Source organism: Setaria viridis, chromosome 6 (genome assembly GCF_005286985.2).
Source record: "Setaria viridis chromosome 6, Setaria_viridis_v4.0, whole genome shotgun sequence".
NCBI classification, from domain to species: Eukaryota; Viridiplantae; Streptophyta; class Magnoliopsida; order Poales; family Poaceae; genus Setaria; species Setaria viridis.
In genome coordinates, this window is record NC_048268.2 from 29,978,234 (window position 1) to 29,999,536 (window position 21,303).

General features: G+C 52.6%; 2 protein-coding genes across 2 annotated transcripts; both read left to right on the forward strand.

The window, feature by feature from the left end:
• The first annotated feature begins 7,109 nt into the window (after positions 1-7,109).
• On the forward strand, positions 7,110-9,102 carry LOC117861322 (trimethyltridecatetraene synthase). The gene has a single exon (XM_034744853.2). It carries the CDS (start codon positions 7,311-7,313, stop codon positions 8,877-8,879), a length of 1,569 nt encoding a protein of 522 aa, XP_034600744.1. The 5' UTR covers positions 7,110-7,310; the 3' UTR covers positions 8,880-9,102.
• Positions 9,103-16,301: 7,199 nt separating this feature from the next.
• On the forward strand, positions 16,302-20,193 carry LOC117862203 (uncharacterized). The gene is made up of 5 exons (XM_034745735.2): positions 16,302-16,739; positions 17,479-17,531; positions 18,243-18,287; positions 18,380-18,424; positions 19,379-20,193. The coding sequence occupies exons 1-5, from the start codon at positions 16,626-16,628 to the stop codon at positions 19,941-19,943; spliced, it is 822 nt and encodes a 273-aa protein (XP_034601626.1). The 5' UTR covers positions 16,302-16,625; the 3' UTR covers positions 19,944-20,193.
• Positions 20,194-21,303: the final 1,110 nt, after the last annotated feature.

Below are 21,303 nucleotides of genomic sequence, written 5' to 3' on the forward strand. Positions count from 1 at the left end.
CCTGCTGGTGCTCCATCGTCGGTCGCTGCATGAACCGACTGACATAGCCGACGGAGAAAGCCAAGTCCGGTCGTGTGTGGGCGAGGTAGCGAAGGCTCCCCACAAGACGCCGGCACTGCGTAGCGTCTACCTCCTCCGTCGTGCTGTCGCGGCTCAGCTTCAGCCTCTCCTCCATCGGAGTGAGAGCTGGGTTGCAGTCGGTGAGCCCGGCTAGCTCCACGACGCGCTTGGCGTAGGCGGTCTGTCGAAGCGTGATCCCGGAGTCATCCTGGTGCACCTCGATCCCCAGGTACAAGGAGAGAGGCCCCAGGTCACTCATCTGGAAGGTGGCCTTCATTTCTTCCTTGAACGCCGCCACCTCCGCGTCCTTAGTGCCGATGATCACCAAGTCGTCGACGTAGACACCCACCAGCAGGGCATTTTCTCCATTGCCCCGCCTATAGATGGCCGCCTCGTGTGGGCTTTGCTTGAAGCCCATCCCTTTGAGCGTGGAATCCAACTTGGCATTCCACGCCCTCGGAGCCTGCCGCAGGCCATAGAGGGCCTTGCGCAAGCGCAACACCTTGCCCTCCTTGCCGGGGATCGCAAAACCCGGCGGCTGGTGTACGTAGACCTCCTCCTTCAAATCGCCGTTAAGAAACGCCAACTTGACGTCCATGTGATGAATGCGCCAGCCTTCCTGGGCGGCCAGCGCAAGGAGGAGTCACACGGACTCCATCCGTGCCACAGGGGCGAAAGCATCGTCGAAATCGATCCCCTCTTGCTGCACGAACCCGCGTGCCACCAAGCGAGCCTTGTGCTTGACGATGGCACCGGCTTCATCCCTCTTCAGCTTGAACACCCACTTAAGGGTGATCGCGCGGTGACCACGAGGGAGGTCAGCAAGCTCCCAAGTGTGGTTCTTCTCAACCGCATCCATCTCCGACTGCATCGCAGCGCGCCATGCCGCGTGTCTCTCGGCCTCCGCGAAAGACCGAGGTTCGCCGTCGTCGCATGCAAGGTGCAACTGTGCCTCCAAGTCAGTTCCGGCACCGGCTGGTCGCCGAGGAGGTCTTCCATCGTACGGTACCGCAACTGCTCGCCGTCGTGGTACGCGTCGATGCGCTCCTCGTCGTGAGAGAGTGGAGTAGCGAACTCCACCGGGCTGTGCTCGACATGAGCTGGTGTCAGAGTAGACGTGCCCGGAGGAGTGGCCGTCGGTGCTGGAGTACGTGGCGTCGCCGGCTGTGGTGGTGCCGGCGAGAAGCTCGTCGCAGCCGAAGTCGCGGCTGGAGAGCGTGGCACTGCCGGAGTAGCAGGCATCGGAGTCGGTGGAGGTTCGGGGACAGGATAGGCACGCTCGACGAAGAAGAGCTGCCTACTCCCCCAGCTCCCTCGAAGTGGACGTACTCGACAGCGAAGTCGGCGTACGTCGGAGTCGAACCGTCATCCACCGCCTTGTCCCACGCCCATCCTCGCCCTTCGTCGAACACAACATCGCGCACTGTGCGCACACGCTGTGTCTCCGGGTCGAGAATGCGGTAGGCCTTCGAGCCCTCCGCGTAGCCGATGAACACTCCTGGAGTGCTCCTGTTGTCAAGCTTGCCGATGTGGCCAAGCTCCTTGGCAAACGCGAGGCAGCCGAAGACCCGCAGGTGGGACACCGCCGGCTTGCGCCCATGCCAAGCCTCATATGGCGTCTTGCCGTCGAGCGCCTTGGTGGGCGAGCGGTTGAGGATATAGACAGCCGTCACCACCGCCTCTCCCCAGAGAACAGCCGGCATCCCCCTCTGCTTGAGGAGGGCCCGAGTCATCCCACAACCGTCTGGTTGCGCCGCTCAACAACGCCGTTCTGCTGCGGGCTGTACGGCGCGGAGTAGTGGCGCTGAATGCCCTCATCAGCGCAGTACGACGTGAACTCAGCCGCCGTGAATTCGCCGCCGTTGTCGGTGCGCAGCACGCGCAGCTTGCGGCCACACTCCGCCTCCGCAGCAGCCTGCGTGCGCCTGATGGCGTTCGCAACCTCCCCCTTGCTGCCGAGGACCATCACCCACATGTAGCGGGAGAGGTCGTCGACGAGCAGCAAGAAGTAGCGTCATCCTCCGGGTGTGGCCGGTGTCACCGGGCCACACAAGTCCCCGTGCACGAGCTCGAGCCGCTCCTTGGCTCGGAAGCTCGCCTGCTAGGGAAAGGGGAGCCGCCTCTGCTTTGTCAACACACAGACATCGCAGAACTGCTCCACGTGATCAAGACATGGTAGGCCTCGTACCATCTCCTTGGCACTGAGCCGCTTCAGGGCCTCGAAATGAAGGTGCCCGAAGCGCTCGTGCCACTGCCACGCCTTGTCGTCCCGACGAGCAGCGAGGCAGAAGGGTTGTGTCACCTGCACATTAAGGATGTAGAGGCGATTTGCGCCTCTGGTTACCTTGGCAAGAAGGCGACGACGGCGGTCCCAAATCCTCATGACTCCGTCGTCGATCACCACGCGTGAACCGTTCTCTTCCAGCTGTCCCAGGCTGATGATAGAGTTCCTCAGCGCGGGGATGTAGTACACTTCGGTGAGCAGCCTGTGCTCTCCAGACTCGGCGGTGAAGATGACGGAGCCGACACCCTTGACCTCTACGCCGGAGGCATCCCCAAACTTGACGGTGCCTCGGACGCTAGAGTCAAGCTCGGTGAAGAACTCTCGCCGACCGGTCATGTGCTGGGTAGCGCCGGTGTCGAGGCACCACCCCTCAGTTCTATCGTTGCTGGAGCCGTCGCCGAGGAAGGCGTGTGCCCTCGGCTCGTCAAGGTGGAGGAGAACCGCTGCGGCCGATGCCGCTGGAGTTAGCTCGATGCTTGCATGTGCCAGGAGCAGAGCCGGCTCCTCCTCCTCCGCTAGTGCGACGTGAGCCTGGCCGCGTCTTGGCTGTCGACAGTCCTTGGCCCAATGGCCAAGCCTGCCGCAGTTGCGGCACGTGTCGTCTCGTGGCGGCCTATGCTCGCCGGCGGCACCACCCTGGGCGCCTCCTCGCGCGCCACCAGCACCACCCTGGGCGCCTCCTCGCGCGCCGCCCTCGGCACCTCGTCGAGCCTTGGGTGCCTTGCGTGGCTTGCCGCGCCTGCGGCCGCCTGTCGAGGAAGAAGGCTCCCCCTTCTTTCGATCACCCTGGCGGGCCTCCCACTGCTCCTGAGTGAAATGGAGCTTCCCGCCAATGATGACAGGCCCTAAGGGAGGCTGTGACTCGTCGCTGTCGACGACCTTGAGGCGACCTATCGCCTCCTCGATCGACATCCTGGAGAGGTCCAGTAGAGACTCGATCGAGCGAGCGATCTGCTTGTACTTCTTGGGTACGTAGCGGAGGAGCTTCTCGACAACTCTCTCCTCGCCGTAGGTGTCATCACCGTACTGCACCATCTTCTGCAACAGAGTGTTGAGACGGAGAGCAAAGTCATCAACATCCTCACCTGGCTTGAAGGCCAGGTTCTCCCACTCCTTGCGAAGTGCCTGCAGTGTGGACTTGCGGGCGCGATCGCTACCGATGCGTGCCGCAGCGACGGCGTCCCAAGCCTCCTTGGCAGTCCGCTTCTGGGAAAGCGAGAACTGCATCTCGGGTGGGACTGCAGCGATGAGGGCGTCCAGTGCCCGTCGATCCTCATCGTAGTCGACGTCGCCGTACCGGACTGCCTCCTACATGTGCCGCACCTGGAGCCTCACCCTCATCACCGCGGCCCACTCAACGTAGTTGGTCTTGGTGAGGGTAGGCCACCCACCACCGGGGCCAACTTCCCTGACAACAGCATGGGCCCCGTGGCGGCCATGACGGCGGTCCGGGGAGGGAGAGCCACGGTGCCTGTAAGGGCCGCGCTCTCCGTCAACCCGGCCGCCGTGTCGCCGATCGAACTCCATCTCCGCCTCCAGCTGGGCAGCCCTCTCCCGCAATCGCTGGACCTCCAGTGCGACGTCGATGTGCGGGTCGCCCTGGAAGTCATGGTCACCATGTCCACTAGGAACACGGTCGTCGCGCGCACCCCCGCCTGGAGCGCCGCCGCGCCCGCGAGGGTGCTCGGCTGCCCACTGCGCCGCCCCCCTTGCTTGCACGAGCTCTACGTCGGTACCGCCATCGGCAGAGGTAGCGCTGCTGATGACCGCCACGTAGAGTCTCGAGCTCCGCTGCCGCCACACGTGCGGCATCTGCCGCCGCCGCCGCTTCCGCTTCCGCCCTTGCTGCAGCCAGCTCCGCCGCCGCCAGCCTCGACGCCCTTGCCGCCGCCGCAGCGGTCTCCGCCGCCACTCGGGTACGCTCCTCTGCCGCAGCGAGCTCAGCCTCCTGCTGACGTCGTGCGCTCGAGGCGACCGAGTGCTGAGACTGTCCTGTGGACATAGCGCGCCACCGGGGGGCTGCGTGGGGAAGAGGCTGCTTTCGACGAGCTGCCGCTCGTCTGCGTAGAGGGAGAGGAGTGAGCAGGTACAGCCGGTGCTTCTGCTACCGGCTGGGGACAAAAGGTGGCTGGGGAGGGTTGTGAGCAGGAGATGTTCAAGCTACAGGATAGTACGGCTCTGATACCAGTTGTTAGGATCTGAACTGTAACTCTCATCGAGAGGATGGCATTAGGAAGAGTTGGGGCAATTTTCTGAGTTTTCTTTCCACAATACCATGTTGGTTGGGGATACATATTTATAGCTGGCTAAGCAGCCAACCAGCCAAGCATCAAGGCATATGCCAGTCTAAGATGCATTTTTGATGCTGTCCTATCTAGTCTAAGATGCCTAGGACTATCATACCCTAAAAGTAGTCAACAAAAGTGATGCTGCAGCAAGCATATGCTGCAGCCCCACTGTCCTCCTCCAGTCAACAAGGACCAGCAGTACCTACAGCCCCACTGTCCTCCTCCAGTCAACAAGGATCAGCAGTACCTACTGTCCTTAACTGCCAAGGACCAACAGCCTGCGTGCTGCAACTAGCAACCCCACAAGGAAGCCGAGACTTATCCAGCAGTGGGAAGGAGGCTGCAAAATGAAGCAGAATCGTGTGCCAAGCAGTGGGAAGGAGGCTGCAAAATGAAGCAGAATCGTGTGCCAAGATGTGTTGGCTTCCCACTGTTAAGTTGCACTTGTTAACCAGCATTGTGGTGCTACCTACCCTTTCAATCTCAAGCTAAAACTGTGAACTTTTGAGTTCAAGTTTCAATTGGGATTTTTTTTTTGGGACTTTGAAGGGGGGAGTTACCAATCTGAAACGAGATTTTCAAGACCATACCTCGAAGCTTCAAAGTCTTGGCACACCCAGTAACAACAGGTAGAAGTAGACACCTAATATGGAACCAATTAACGAGACCTTACTTGCAGCTAGCTACAGGCCTGTCGTTGCGTGAGAAAAACAACACGAGTACACGCGCAACTATATCGGTCCAATCATGTCGCAACTTAAACTGCAACGGTATGTGCTCGGCGCAGCACCATGATCATGCATCACATGCGTAGAGTCCAGCAGCGAGCCTGGGCTCGACGACGGCCTGGAGCGGGAACTTGCGCGTGATCGACAGCCCGAACACCTCGTCCATGCCTCAGCTCCTCCCTCGGAATCGGCGAGCTGCGTCAGCACGTTCACCATGTTGCCCGCGACAAAGGCGTTGCCGACTTGCCGTCGCGCCGGCGGCGCTCGGTGTGCTCGTCGAGGACGTACGTGCTCCATGAACGCGTCGAACATCGCGCCGAGCCTCTTCATCCGATCCGCCGCACGTACCCCTGCAGGTCCAGACGGTCCAGCCACGGGATCAAGTCGCCGACGTTGAGCACGCCGTTGAGCAGCATCAGCTCGTCCAGGATCCACTTGAGCTCGGCCAGCGTCGCCACCGGGCCCTCCACTGCGTGCGTCGGCGCCCTCGCCGAAGAAACCGCTTGCCGAGCGCCATCGGGGGCTCCACTGCGTGCAGTGCGTTGGGCAACTAAACAAGGCCCCGATGTTAAATAACCTGCGCCCCCCTGTCCGTTTCTAATCCAGCTTGTTAACAGCCATCATTATATATTCACCACGTGTTGCCTTGCCGTCGTGACTCCTGACCACCACAGTTAAGAAACGACTCTGCGTGTCTGGGTCTTCGCGTATTATACGCAGTGCAAGCTCTGCTATCGGTTCCCTCAATGAAATGGACAGCATCTCCGAGAGGGGTTTACTCGGGAAAGAGCTGCCGGACATGTGCTTGTGATGTTTACGAGTTAACAACTCAAGGCGGTATGTGAATTCAAAATGGGAAGAAGAAAATCGAGGTGATACTCGTCACGAGCGCGCGGTTCGGTATACTTAGAAAAAAAAATCGCCCGTTTCAAACAATCTTCGCCCGCCCGTCGCCTGCTTCCTCCGCCAGCTGCCTTACCTCCCAAGCGCACTTTAAACTCAAAATTCATGGAGGTGTCCTCTCCCCAATATTAAAACCCTAACCAAGCTTCCGATCCATATATGATCACAAAGTTGCTTTGTTCATGGAGCCTAAAATCGCTCCAGGATTTCAGGCATTTACATATAAGGAGGCATGCAAGAAAAAAAATTTATGTCACTGTTACTGATATATATTACACCCCTACGGGACAAGAGTTCTACGTGCTCGCTATCCATTTCTTTTAGACGAAGTTCACCGACTGACTGTGACTGTTCCTTTCATTATTTGTTTGATAACGATAGGTCTCTTTTACCAAGAACCCATCACAACCCGCTTCATTTTTTTGAAAGAGCAACGGGGGCGGAGCACGCCTACCTTAGGGGCTGTTTGGTAAACGGGTGTTAAAATTTAACACCCGTCACATCGGATGTTTGGATGCTAATTAGGAGTATTAAATATAGGTTAATTACAAAACTAATTGCACAGATGGAGTGTAATTCACAAGACGAATCTATTAAGCCTAATTAGTTCATGATTTGACAATGTGGTGCTACAGTAACCATTTGCTAATGATAGATTAATTAGGCTTAATAGATTCGTCTCGCGAATTAGCACAGGGTTCTGCAATTAGTTTTATAATTAGCTCATGTTTAGTTCTCCTAATTAGCATTCGAACATCCGATGTGACACTGTTAAAGTTTAGCACCTCGTATCCAAACACCCTGTTCATTCAAAGGCCAGGGAGGGCCCGCGTGGGGTGGCCTGGCGGCGGGAAGCGGAGTCGCCCCTCCCGTCTCGGAGGGGTACGCGATATTTTCCAACCGCTCCATTTTTTTTTCACAGTAAAGAAGTAACAGTCCTAGTGCTCTATAAAGTAGCACAATGTCCATCGTCCCAGCCCGTCCACGATAAACCCCAGTCCAGTCACTGATTAACTGATACCATCTCCCGTTCCTTGTCCAGCGCCGATGGAGCTACCGCCACTGCTGGCCACCTTCCTTGCCATGGTGCTCGCCGCCGTGATCCTCCGCACGCTCAAACCAACGTCCAGCCGCCGTGTTTACAACCTTCCCCCTGGTCCGAGACCGTGGCCTGTCATCGGCAACTTCAACCTCATCGGCGCGCTCCCGCACCGCTCCATCCACGAGCTCTCCAAGAAGTACGGCGAGCTCGTGCACCTCCGCTTCGGCTCCTACTCCGTCGTCGTCGGCTCGTCGGTCGACATGGCCAGGTTGTTCCTCAAGACCCACGACCTGCTCTTCCTCGACCGCCCCAGGACGGCCGCCGGCAAGCACACCACCTACAACTACGCCGACATCACGTGGTCCCCCTACGGCGCCTACTGGCGCCACGCGCGCCGGATCTGCGCCACCCAGCTGTTCAGCCCCGGTCGGATCGCGTCGTTCGAGCACGTCCGCGCTGACGAGGTGCGCTCGCTCGTGCGCGGTCTCTTCGCCGCGGCGTCGGGGGGCGCCGCCGCCGTGCCGGTGCGCCTCAACCGGGACCACCTGTCCACGCTCAGCATGAACGTGATCACGCGGATGGTGCTCGGCAAGCGGCTCTTCGACGGCGGCGAGGGCGCGGCGGCGGCGGAGGGGCCCGTGTCGTCGCTGGGCGAGTTCAAGTGGATGATGGACGAGCTGATGTTCCTCAACGGCGTGCTCAACGTCGGCGACTGGATCCCGTGGCTGGACTGTCTCGACCTGCAGGGGTACGTGGGGCGGATGAAGCGGATCGGGAAGCGGTTCAGCGCGTTCATCGACCACGTCCTCGACGAGCACGCCGGGCGGCGGCGGCGCGAGGGCGGGGGCTTCGTGGCGCGGGACATGGTGGACGTGCTGATGGAGCTCGCCGACGACCCGGCCTCCGAGATCCGGATCGGCCGCGTCGGCGTGAAGGCGTTCACGCAGGACCTCATCGTCGGCGGCACGGAGAGCACGGCGACCACCGTGGAGTGGGCCATCTCGGAGCTCCTTCGGAAGCCCTCCGTCTTCGCCGCGGCCGCCGAGGAGCTCGACCGCGTGGTCGGGCGCGGCCGCTGGGTGACGGAGAAGGACATCGCGCACCTCCCCTACCTCGACGCCATCATCAAGGAGACGATGCGCGTGCACCCCATCGTGCCGCTGCTCACCCCGCGCGTCACCCGCGAGGACGCGACCGTCGCCGGGTACGACATCCCCAAGGGCACGCTCGTGCTCATCAACATGTGGACCATCGGCAGGGACCCGGCGCTGTGGGACGCGCCGGAGGAGTTCTCGCCGGAGAGGTTCGTCGGCCGGAAGATCGACGTGAAGGGCCAGGACTTCGAGCTGCTGCCGTTCGGGTCGGGGCGGCGGATGTGCCCGGGATACAACCTTGGGCTGAGGGAGTTGCAGCTGAGCTTGGCGAACCTGCTCCATGGGTTCACGTGGAGCTTGCCGGAGGGGATGGCGAAGGAGGACCTGAGCATGGATGAGGTGTTCGGGCTGTCCACCACCCGCAAGGTCCCGCTCGAGGTCGTCGTCAAGCCCAGGCTCGCTCCCGAACTCTATGCGTGATTAGGGTACATCGAGGCACGTATTGGTGTCGACATCACGAATTCACGATACGGCTGTTGTGTGTTGCTATTGCTAAAGAATAAGGCCCCGTGCGTGAGTTGTAGGCAAGAGGTATACCAGTTATTACACTAGTAGGAGTATATGTGTACGGTGTACCGAGAGTAATGAGATATCACTAGTCCGCTGCATCTATCACAGTTTCAAAACTTGCTTGCAAATGTGATTCGCAGATGTGCTCAAGGTCTGAGTATGAACTTGCAGCGGGCCGGGAGAGGCAGAAGATTGAGACTAGGAACTCTTCCGGTGTCCGCTACTGATCCAGCTAAAGTTTTCTTTTCCCTTATAACTACTAGCTAAATACCGCTCGTCACCGGTTGCTTCGTCGTTTGTCCAAAGTCCGAACTGCAAAAAGGCAAAATGTTGATACTCTTGAGGCAAAATGTTGATACTCTTGAGTCCAACTCATTAGGATTATATCATGCTAAGCAGTGATGTATGGAGTGCATCGTAAGCAGGGCTCCGATTCTAGACTTCTAGTACCTAGTCGAGAACTCGAACCTGGTGGGCAGGTTCCACCATAAGAAACCTTACCAACTACGCTCAGTTCGTGAATAACCTTACGACGAATATTAAGGTTTAGCTAGCTTAAGCCTCTTTCACGCTTGGGAATGGCTACATGTCTTCCGATTGTTTTGTTCTTTTTATTTTTTTTAAATCACGCAGTACAGACATAGGCGCTCACAACACGGACACATAGTCACTCCCATGAACACACGCAGGCAACTATGAGCACCTCCAAAATACTAAGGTGGCAAATAGTCAATTATGTTTTCATTTCTGTATCGGCCAATTTTTTGCCGAATGAAACAATGCCACGTAGGAGTCCAGGTGAAGAAAAATTGATTCACATGATAAGCAATTTCAGTCGATTTTAGATTTTTAGATGACAGACCCATTCATAAAAAAATGACTGAAAACAAGAGCTGGATTAATCGAAAACTAGATAACACAGAAGAATCGAAAGACTAACACGAAATCCATGGCAGATTGAATCATCGACTGAGTCTAGAAAGGTTGCCACAAATATGAAATACCCTACCAAATCTGTTGCCCATAATAATGATTTAAATTGAAACATTTTTTTAATAAACTTACGATGATTATTAAAGGTTTAGCTAGCTCAAGCCTCTTTAACGTTTTGTTGATGGATAATGTTCTCAGTTTACTCCCTCAAAAAAAATGTTCTCAGTTTACTGCATGGGCTATTCCCGTCCGTGGCCCAACATGCCAGGAGGCAGGTTCAAGATACGTTGGGCCGTCGCCACTGAGATGAGATCTCTCTCTCAAAGCTAAACCCAACGTTTCCAACGAACCAGCCCTACCCGAAAAACAATGCGGCCAGACGCAGGCAAAGGTCCCACGAACAGTGTCCGTCAGTCTCATCACCGTCAGATAAGGTTTGTGATCTGCCCGATCTGCAAGTCGCACGTCCGCCGTCCGCGCACAGGCACAGGCGCACAGCCACCTCCGCCGCCGGCCTGCTGCGCACGTCTCGCGGCCGCCTTACGAGCACGGGCGGCATCCGAGGAGCTCCAGCGCCGGAGGCCGGAGCCCCGGAGCCCCGCCCCCGTACCCACGAGGATCCCCGACGCGTCACCCGTCATCAGACAAGAAGACCCCGTATGACGGGGTGAGCCCCCACGCCCTCGCGGCAGCGGGCAGGCGCGCAGAGCCCTCACGTGGTCATGCCTCTGGCCCTCTGCTGCTTTTCCGCTCCGGGCCAGGCGTCAGAGGCCACCCGGCCAATCCTTGCGGCCGCAGCCCCAAAGCCGGTGCTGCTCGTGCCCGACTGCTCGTGCTCGTGCCCAAAAAGGTGAGGTGAAGGTGAAAAAAAGTGAAGCTGCTGCCGGGTGCCTGCAGCCGGCGTTGCCGTTTGGACACGAAGTTCAAATTTAGAAGTGTCACATCGAATGTTCGGATACATTAGAAGTTAAGGTACATATTAGAAGGATTAAATATGAGCTAATTATAAAACTAGTTGCAGAACTCCTATACTAATTCGCGAGACGAATTTATTGAGCCTAATTAATCCATAATTAGCACATTATCAAATCATGGACTAATTAGGTTTAATAGATTCATCTCGCGAATTAGACTCTATATGTGCAATGAGTTTTGTAAATAGTCTATATTTAATATTTCTAATTAGTATTTAAACATCCGATGTGATGAGTACTGAACTTTAGGCGAGGAGCCAAACAGTCCCTCAAACGCCTGATTATGCTATTCCTAGCCAAGGATCCCAGGCCGTTTCGGGTTGGGAGCTCAGGAAGCTTTCAGCCGGCGGCTGCCGGATAAGCAGACCATGGTCTGATCTTTGTTTGATGTTTGCAGCAAGCAATCAGCTTCGACCTTTGTACGGCGGCCGTGGATGCGTTGCTCCCAACAATCGAAGGATGAGGCTCTAGGACATAGGTGTAGTGATGGCACGTAGTACTGTGCTACCGAAGCGAAAGCACTTCTTTTTCGGGGGGTGAATCTTGAAAGCACGTCACTTTGGAAGACAAAAAAATAGAGACCAGGCCCATGCCCCTCGGTCCTGCTATGCACTGTACTGGTACTGTTACTGCTAGCTCGAGGGAGAGGCGTGCGAGCTGGATGCCTACTAGTACTACAGGCTACTTGCGGTGGCCGCCTGCCCTGCGAAAACGCACTCGGATCTTCCTAGGCGAAAGTTCAGATCGAATGCTCGAACGATCTCTGGGGGTCGGTCGGCAACTCGATCCCATCAGGCAGGACCTGTGGACTGTTGGACACGGCCCAGTTTTACGGCTGCGCATAACACGACCAAGCAAGAGTGAGTCCAGTGGTCATGTGGTCGTGCGCACAGCAGTGGAATACACTCGCCGTGCGTACCGTGGACGACGACACCAAGCCCCGGCTGGTACAGGAATTGGAAGAGCTGGATGCGTCCATAAGTGTCCAGTGATGGGAAGTCTTCCTACCTGTGTAAGCATAAAGTTTTTTTTTTCTGATTGTTACACCGAGTACGCGAAACATTTTAAAAAGAAAAGGAATGTTATTACCAAGTTACGACTGCGTGCTCTGCCAAATAGCACATGAAGAAATAACAAAGCACCTCTTCTTGCATTGTACCTTTGATCAAGACTACTGAGATATAATCAACGTCACTTCTAACCTGCAGGGTGATTGCTTCGGCATCATTACAACCTTCAACCAGCTGCTTGGGTGCTCTTTTATATGGAAATTATAATCAGCATTTGGACATCCCGAAATGATCGAATCTTCACGGGAGAGCAGCCTCGATGCAAATAAACATTCAAGAAGGAATTCAGACTACTTTTGCACCGAACCAAGAAGAAATTCTTCCCCAGTATTAAATCATAAATAGATCTTGTTTAGATAGCTTATTGAGTTTTATTTATTTTGTCTCCTTTGTTTCCTAAGTCCCTCTTGCGGCGCCTTTGTAATCTTTAATTTTTTAAATATATATAACCAGTAGAGGTTCCTCCTGTGCTTCTCAAAAAAAAATTACTCCTGGACATTCTTTAACGTTGGTTTTAGCTGGAGGACACTCAAACACGTATTCGCTGGTGGACACTCTTCCACCGTGAAAATTTGCTAACGGACGCGGGTGCTAATAAAATATTATTTTTTATGTCAGGGGTGAGTGAAACACGGTGAATGGACTAAAATGCCCCTTACTTGAGTTGGGAACCATGTGTCAGATACTCAGATTACAGGGAGATTTCTTCCTCCGTCTTGCGCGGCCATGGTCTCTGGAGTCTGGAGAAGCCAGCGGCGGAGCATCAGCACATTCGTTGGCAGCAGGAAGTCGGCATCTGTCGATGGAGTCAGAGCATCAGCTGCGGCGCAGCGCGCGTCGCCGCGCTGGTGGTTCCGGATCCCGTCATAATTGGGCACGGAGCATCTTCTCCGGCGGTGATCTCCACCTCAAGCAGCTCACACCGACGGTCACCGCGGCTGGGAGCGGCCAGGAGGTGCCCCGTCGCCGCGACGGTGGCAGAGGAGGATTCTTTCTCCGCTTCCGCCTTCTCTTCCTTCGATGCCGGCACAACGGAGAAGGACCATGACGGAGTGCTCGGCCGCTCGGGGGCCAGACCGAGGCGGTTGATGCCGCCTGCGCGCGGAGGCCGCAGATCTTCGCAATTTGCGCTGCAGATCCAGCGCGCGAACAGGGGAGGGGCGTGCCTGCCACCGCGGGGGAGGGGGGAGCACCTGAGAGAGAGCTAGTCTATCTATCTATTATCTTACTTCTGTTCTAGAGGGTTTAGAAATTCCCACATTAATTAGAAAAAAAGAATATATACTATTAGATTTTATGATAATCTAACAGTTTAAATTAACTAAAAATTTCATGTCAAATATGATTAAAGAAGAAACCTTTAGAGGGAATAATTGGATCTATAATTGTTTAAACCCAAATCTAGATCTATCGAAATATATGGAAGAATAAAGATAATCATTCATGTATAATACCGCTACAGCTAACAAAAAATAGAAAGAGGGAACAATTAAGCTAAACCTAACCGGGCACTACAAGTACCAGCTAGGAAATAAAAACCATATAGTATATGGCACCAACAAACATCGACCATCAAATCAAAGAAAAAACAAAACAAGAGCTATACCCTCCCAGCGCAGTTTAAAAAATTAGAAAAAGTTGAATAAATAACAAATTTCGGAATTATGGAAAATTGGAGTCCATATATATTAGATACAACACATAAAATAACTAAATTAAGAACTAAAAATTAAAAAAAAATAGTTTGATTCCCATATGAGTTGTAAACCAAAATTCCAAAACAAGGAATCCATATGAAATAAAATTAGCTAAAATACATGATAAAAAATTAGTTTTTATATGTTTGTATAATAATGGTGCATATGTGATATAGTCCATAAAGAATAAGAATCAAGAAAAAGATAAACATCAATATCAAAGAAGAAGGAAAAACACAATGTTACATTGTCACGTCATGTTGGTGCAAAACTAAGTTAGAAAAAGAAGAAGAACTCATAGCATCTACAACTATTTTGCTACAATCGACATAGTCAAAAGGAGCACCATTAGTTGTAAGAAGAGGGCTCTTGCAGCGGTACACCCTAAGAAGAGGGCTCTTGCAGCGGTACACCTCAATGAAGGTCAATAATAGAACAAATGGAACACTTCGAGTATAGGACACACTTTTTTCCTCCCATGTAGAGATGAAGATGGAAGGTGAACATTGGTAGTTTAGCACAGCGTGCAGAGTGTTAGGAAAATGTGACCGCCAGCGCCGAGTCGAAGACTCGGACCATAGTGGACAGGTTCCACCACAAGGAACCAGTAGCTTAGCTCGCGAGGCTAGGGCATCTAATGGAGGTCTCAATTAGCGACACAGTAGGCAATAGCCTAATCCACGAGATCGACCTCATGGTATGTCACCAATAATGTGATTGGCGGCCCGAGCAACACAATGGCCTTCCAACCGGATCGCCAACGTCTAAGGTAGGTTTGAGAGAATAATAGGAACCATATATTGAAATCAATTTCTAGAAAAGGACATAAGACATGATGAATACTTTTTTTTGGGTGAAGCATGCTCACCATGTATCATAAAGATCATATTTCACCTTGCGTATGCACATGAGTTCCCACGTTCTTCACACTTCAAACAAACCTCACGTGACGAAAGAGCCTATGCCACCATTGTGGGATGGCATTGAAAGAGTAAGATGAGTGCGTACCTTATTGAGTGCTTGCCAACTTCAAGTTGCGGGCCTACGCTATAACCAAGGATCAAAGTTTCACAAATGACTGAAATCACTGTTCATCCGAAATATCGCTCAACTCACAGAAAGATCTACCTTTTCAACTCAAATTTCGTCCAAAATTTCACGAGTTTCGGTCATTTCGATGTGGACTGAAAAATTGCCGAATTTTTTTTAAAACCCTGTCTATGACATGTTATGTTGTACCATATATCAAAATCATATTATCTTAGAAGATTAAGTACACTCCCTTGGTAATATGAATTTTAGTTATATGCAACATGTCAAATTTTGTGAAGTACAATGTTTATTGACTCTTTTAAAGAATTGTTTTTCTTGAGATGACTGATTACCTTTTATATGTTTGATTTTATTCTCCGAAATATCGCTCAACTCACAGAAAGATCTACCTTTTCAACTCAAATTTTGTCTGAAATTTCACGAGTTTAGTCATTCCGATGTGGACTGAAAAATTGCCGAAAAAAATTAAAACTCTGGCTATGACATGTTATGTTGTACCATATATCAAAATCATATTATCTTAGAAGATTAGGTGCACTCCCTTGGTAATATGAATTTTAGTTATATGCAACATGTCGAATTTTGTGAAGTACAATGTTTATTGACTCTTTTAAAGAATTGTTTTTTCTTGAGATGATTGATTACCTTTTATATATTTGATTTTCTTCTCTTTACTTATCGCTGTGTCTATTTTATACAAAAAGCAAGGTAGATAAGTATGTAAACATATTTTACTTAAATTTCAAATATATTTAAATCTCCAACCAAATTGAATTATGATTAGAAACATAGTGAAGAGAGTTCATTCGGGAGAGATAATTCATGGGAGAGGAAACTATTTGGTGGAAGTCTGGAAGGCCTCTTTGACCCATGCTTTGTCGGCTCATTACATGCAAATGCTTACTCTAAACTATTTGGTGGAAGTCTATTCTTTTTCCGGTATTTAGATCGATGAACGCCAGAGCCCGGAGGGAACATAACAAATATATATTGGCCTCTAAAGTGGCCGGCTGTAGGGGCTTTTTGTCCGTTCACTCGTTTTCTCTGTCCTTTCGAATAGGAAATCATTATTCTAATAATCATGGTGTCCAAGAGCAAATAGTCACAATTGAGTGATGTCCACCAGCAGAGGTGAGTTTGAGTAATGTCCTCCGGCAGAGCAAATAGTCACATTGAAGAGTGCCCTCTAGCACATTTACCCTCGTCCAGTGATCCATCCCCATCCCCGCCTCCCGTGCATCCCTCGCGCGGGGGTCCGCGCGCCTGCGGCTTTCTGATGAGCGATGATGACACGTCTGAACACACACTGTCTCGTACCCGCTCTGCTTCCGCAACGTGCGCACACCCAATCCCGATCCCCACACACTACTTCGGCTCCACTGGCCAACCCAACCCAACCCCAAAGCGGCCAGGCGAACCGAACCAACCAAGGCGCCCTGCGCCCCTGCCGAACCCCGCTCGCTGTCTCGCTCCCGTGCCCCGGCCAACTCCAAGCTATGATTGCCCGCCCGTGCCGAGCCGCGGCGCGCACGGGGTCGGGGGGTCCCCGCCGACCCCGAGGTCAGACGCCGCTAACCTTAGCGCGGCCGGCCGCAGCGCAGGCCGCAGGGGGCAGTGGCCTGCTGCGGCTAGCGCAGACGCTCCCGGTCGCGCCCCCACCTGCCTGCTCGCGCCCAAGGCATTTTCGCGTCGCGCGCCCAGCAACCCGAGCCGGTTTATAAGCAGCCGCCGGCCGCCACTCGCTGACTCGCCACACTTCGTCCCAGCCTATCTTCCTCTTCCTATCGCTGTCGCGCACGCCCACACCGAGTCCCCTGGCTGGGCTGGGCGGACCCGCGCTACACGGCCAAGCCATAGTAGCTAGCTAGTAGCCTCGTAGGATTAGTTTGGTTTGGCCGTTGGACGATAAGTTGGCGCCAGGCGGCCGCGATGGGGGAGGAGGCGCCGCGGCCCAGGTCGCCGCCGAGGTACCCGGACCTGTGCGGCCGCCGCCGCCTGCAGCTCGAGGTGCAGATCCTCAACCGGGAGGTCGGCTTCCTCGAGGTACGTTCATGCTGCCTGCCTGCCTGCGAGTTCATCGTTTTCGGGTCTCGGGGCAGTGGGAGTTCGTCGCGACTCGCGAGGCCCGAGGCGCGCGCGACAGAATCCCCTGGCTGCTCGGACGTCCATGCCGCACGGGCTGCGCTTTGTCGATGTCATGTCACCCGTGGCGCAAGGGCATGGCGCATGTTCGCCTAGGTGTTCTTTGCAAGATTCTCTCTTTTGTGATGGAAGGAGTGTTTCCCAAGAGAAGGGGAACAAGTGAAGAACACCATGAGCCAAATGCTAAATCCTATTTGTTGCCTCGTTCCTTTTGTTCCAGAGCATAACTAGGCATGATGCTTGCTCGTCATGCATTTGGCTAGCACGGTCAGTCGCATTCTCCCTAGTTTCCAGTGCCTGTTCTGTTTGTAGGGCTGTCACTCTGCATCTCGCAAGAAGCTAGCTCGGGGTACCTGCCGCTGCTAACGCTAAAAAAAGGCTCTCAGATCTTTGCAGCGCCTTGCTCCACGAGCCATCAGCCATGGCGTTTGCATCGGCACGGGCATGGCAATCAATGGCCACACGCTCTGCTGCTGCCTGCAGTACTGCAGCGCATTGCTTGCGCTCTTTTACTGCCCGCTTCCGTTCATGGCACATGGACGGAGCAGAGCTGCACGAACCATGTCTCCTCCCTCTCCTCTCTCTCTCGGCCTGCGTCGTGCGGCCTGACTGACTGACGGGGACTACTCGCCTTTTGCAGCAAGAGATACAGGGGCTCGAGCGGATTCAGCCGGTCTCGCGGTGCTGCAAAGAGTAAGAATACCGCTCTCTCCCTCTCCCTTTGTATACTCTTCCTTTCCGCTTTCCTCGTCTCGAACTGGAATCTTTATCACTATTCACTACCTGCTCTTGCTATGGTTGTTCGTTGTTTGCCTCCGATCGGCGAGTTGCCAGAGTAGTCTCCAACTTGTTCATACTATTTCCATGCTCCATGCCATTGTTTTTTTTAACAAAAAGACAACAGTTAGTTCCATTTTATTTTAGAATTGTTGCTCTTGATATGTACTTCTTGATTTTGTTTAAGAAATAAGTAGTTACAGAGTTATAGGAGTAGTGGTGACTGGTGAAGTCCCATTATCTACCTCTTTAGGTGTTTGTTAAGAGAAGAAAATTGATTAAAGAAAAGGAAAAAAATCTTCACCTTGTGGCTAGATATTCCTTGACCCCACACATTCCCCCTCGAAAGGAAACAGCCTCACATGAACCGCGACATGTACACTGTGGTATTCTTGAACGTTTGCTTGCTCCGTAATAATTGTATTTTGTCCCGGTGGTCCAGTGCTCTCCACATTTGGACTGTTCAAACATAGCTCGGATTCCATTTATATTCCTATCTGAGGCTGGAGGACAAATGCTGCTAGTAGCATACTGTATCAAGAATTAACAGTGTTATCTCTCTGTGCATCCTGAATTACCAATGTTCCACTCGCCAAGTTGCTAATGTTTTCGAGTGATTCCTGACAGTGTCAACGAGTATGTCAGCGCGAAGGCCGATCCCATGATACCAGTGTATGAATTCTTAACTTGATTCTCGCATGTCAGCTGGGTCTTGCGTTGGTGCTGCTTATCAGTGTCTTTTTTGCTGGCTCTGCTACTTGCAGAAGCAAAAGGAAACATGGATCTTGCAGCTTCTTTCGATGGATCAGGTACCTCGTTCTTCCATTGAAAACTATTTTGGACTGATGGATAGGAAATATTCAAGCTTTCAACTGCAAATTTCAAATCATGTAACACTACTATAAATGACACTGATTTGAAGATATGATAAACCATTGATCAGGTAAGCAGTCCATCAATTGAGGTAGCAACGAAAAACCATTACACGGTAGAGGTCTAGATTGCCGGCTATGTGTTCTACTCAACACATGTAAATCATCATTACTTTCAATACAATAGTATTTTATCATGAAAGAATCTTCCTTTACAAGGTTCTGGCTTAATCTACAGCAGCACTGTTGCCGTAGAACTGAATTTTCACCTCTTTTTATTATGTTTGAAAAGGCTGGATTATTATTCTCGAAATCTGTTCTGTTAGAATTTGATAGCACTGGAGTAGCGCTGGCGTGTTTGATACCCGCTAAACTTTAGCACATGTCACATCGGATGTTTGATACTAATCAGGAGTATTAAATATAGTCTAATTACAAAACTAATTGCACAGATGGAGTCTAATTCGCGAGACGAATCTATTAAGCCTAATTAGTCCATGATTTGACAATGTGGTGCTACAATAACTATTTGCTAATGATGGATTAATTAGCCTTAATAGATTCGTCTCGCGAATTAGACTCCATCTATGCAATTAATTTTGTAATTAGCTCATATTTAGTCCTCCTAATTAGCATTCGAACATCCAGTATGACAATCAAGCACGTACATCATACCAGTGACCAGCAAAGCGACGACTCAGATATGTCCGAAAAATAAAGCTGTCTGACGTCTGTTACGGTGGTGGCTTTAAATCATTTTTTGCAGCCTTGCCGAAGCCTATGTTGTCCTCTCAAAGCTCATAATATAACATTTTTCTTACTGCATTTCTTGCATATATTGATATATAGTCAAACTGTCAAAACATTCAGAGAAAACTTAACACTGTGCAGATCAAAGTTGTGCACGTGCTTTTCGTGCCTGTGCTGCTGTTGCCACTGCCTGCCGAAGCCCAAGGCGGCAAGCTGCTGCTTCGGCTGTTCTTGCTGCGCCTGCCGCGACACGCCGTGCTGTGCACCGAGCTGCAGCTGCCCAAAGGCCCCTTCGTGCAGCGGCTGCTGCAGCCCAAGCTGCTGCACCTGCACCCTTCCCAGCTGCAGCTGCAAGCCGTGCTGCGGCGGCCACTGCCGGCCGCGGTGCAGCGGCGGCTGCTGCTCCTGCGCGGGGTGCTGCGGCTGCGCCGGCTGCCTCGGCGCCCTCGGCCGGTTCCTGTCGTCGTGCTGCAGCGGCCTGCGGCGGCCTTCCTGCTGCAGGTGCCAGTCGTCGTGCTGCGAGGGGGGGACGTCCTGTGGCGGCAAGGGGGCGTGCTGCCGCGGCTCGTGCCTCGGCGGCCCGGCGGCGGCGCCGTGCCCGGAGTGCTCATGCGGCTGCGTGTGCTCCTGTCCCCGGTGCAGAGGAGGGTGCCGGTGCCCGCCGTGCGGTAATAACCCCTGCTGCGCCGGTGGATGCCTGTGCTAGGTAGATTAGATTATCACCGTCGTACTCCGCAGGAAAAAAAAAGAGATTATTACTGTGGTAGCTAGTGTGTGGATGTTACTCCTCTTTTGTGCTGAATTATATATATGGCATGCGATGCGAGTGAAACTTGGCTTGTGTGTGTATTCACTACTCAGTGTAAGGAATTAAGCTGGGCGCCAAATGTTCAGGTTAAGAAAGGGACAAGCTATTGGTCAGTAAACTGAAACTACAGATGGTTCCGGTTGACGAATCACAGCCGTCTGATCCAGAAAAGGGACGGCTTCCATTCACATTCTTCCTCTGGCTTCTCCCTAAGAAGTAAAGATCTCCCTTCTGGCCTTCTCCTTGTGTGCAGGTTACGCTGCTCTGTATTGAGCCTTGTTTTCGGTCGACAGACAAGGAAACTGGTCTAAAAAAGTTAATCAGTTCATAATATTACATCGCAAAAGAACCGATTCATGACCAAAATTAATCTAGGAATGTTCTGCTGTCCAACGTTTCATTTTCACCTCAAATCCTAAAACTACCAGGAGTCAACCGCGATGTCAACGACCCAGGACCGAATCAACACAGTATAAGGTACGCCTTTTCTACAGCATAAAACTCAAGGCCCCGTTTCGGCAGCTATTTGATGATGGAAAGTACTCCATCATCATTTAGATCGCACTAGTTTCTTTCGGGTCGAGCAACCAATCTTTGTGCAATTGATCAGGAAATAGTATCTTTGTGCAATGCTCTTCTTCCGTCATCATAGCCAATTTGTTCCGCCGGGCGGCCCTGCGAGGGAGGGGTTGAGGGGCCCAGGCCCCTATGCTAGGTGTACTCCATTAATGCACATATATTTTGGCCATATAAATCAACACAAAAATTCAAGTCCGATCCTCGTAATAATGGGAGGTGCTAAAAATCAGATGCCTGAAAATAATAAGATCTCATATTCACATACGATGCACGTCAGACTTAGTTCTTCAATCCAGAGACTCCCTATGTTCTTTTACCTCCATTCTTCGTCTTCTTCCACAAATCGATATAAATCGATATAAGGCATACTTGTCCCCGCCTCCCGCCCTTATGCATCCATCCCCAGGGGCCACAAAGTTGATTTTGCACGCAGCGGTCGAAGCGGTCGACGCGTCGAGCGCTTGTGGTTGACCCCACAAGAGCTGTCCACACAGCCATTCTCTATCTGCCGTTTCCTCCTCCCGATCCCCATTTCCGTTTCCTCCTCCCGATCCCCATTTCCGTTTCCTCCTCCCCTTTCTCCTTCCCTTTTCCCCTTCCCATTTCCTCACGAGATTCACAGCTTGCAGCAGCGCAAGCGTAGGGAGTGGCGGCCGGCCTCGGCAAGCACCGCCCGCGG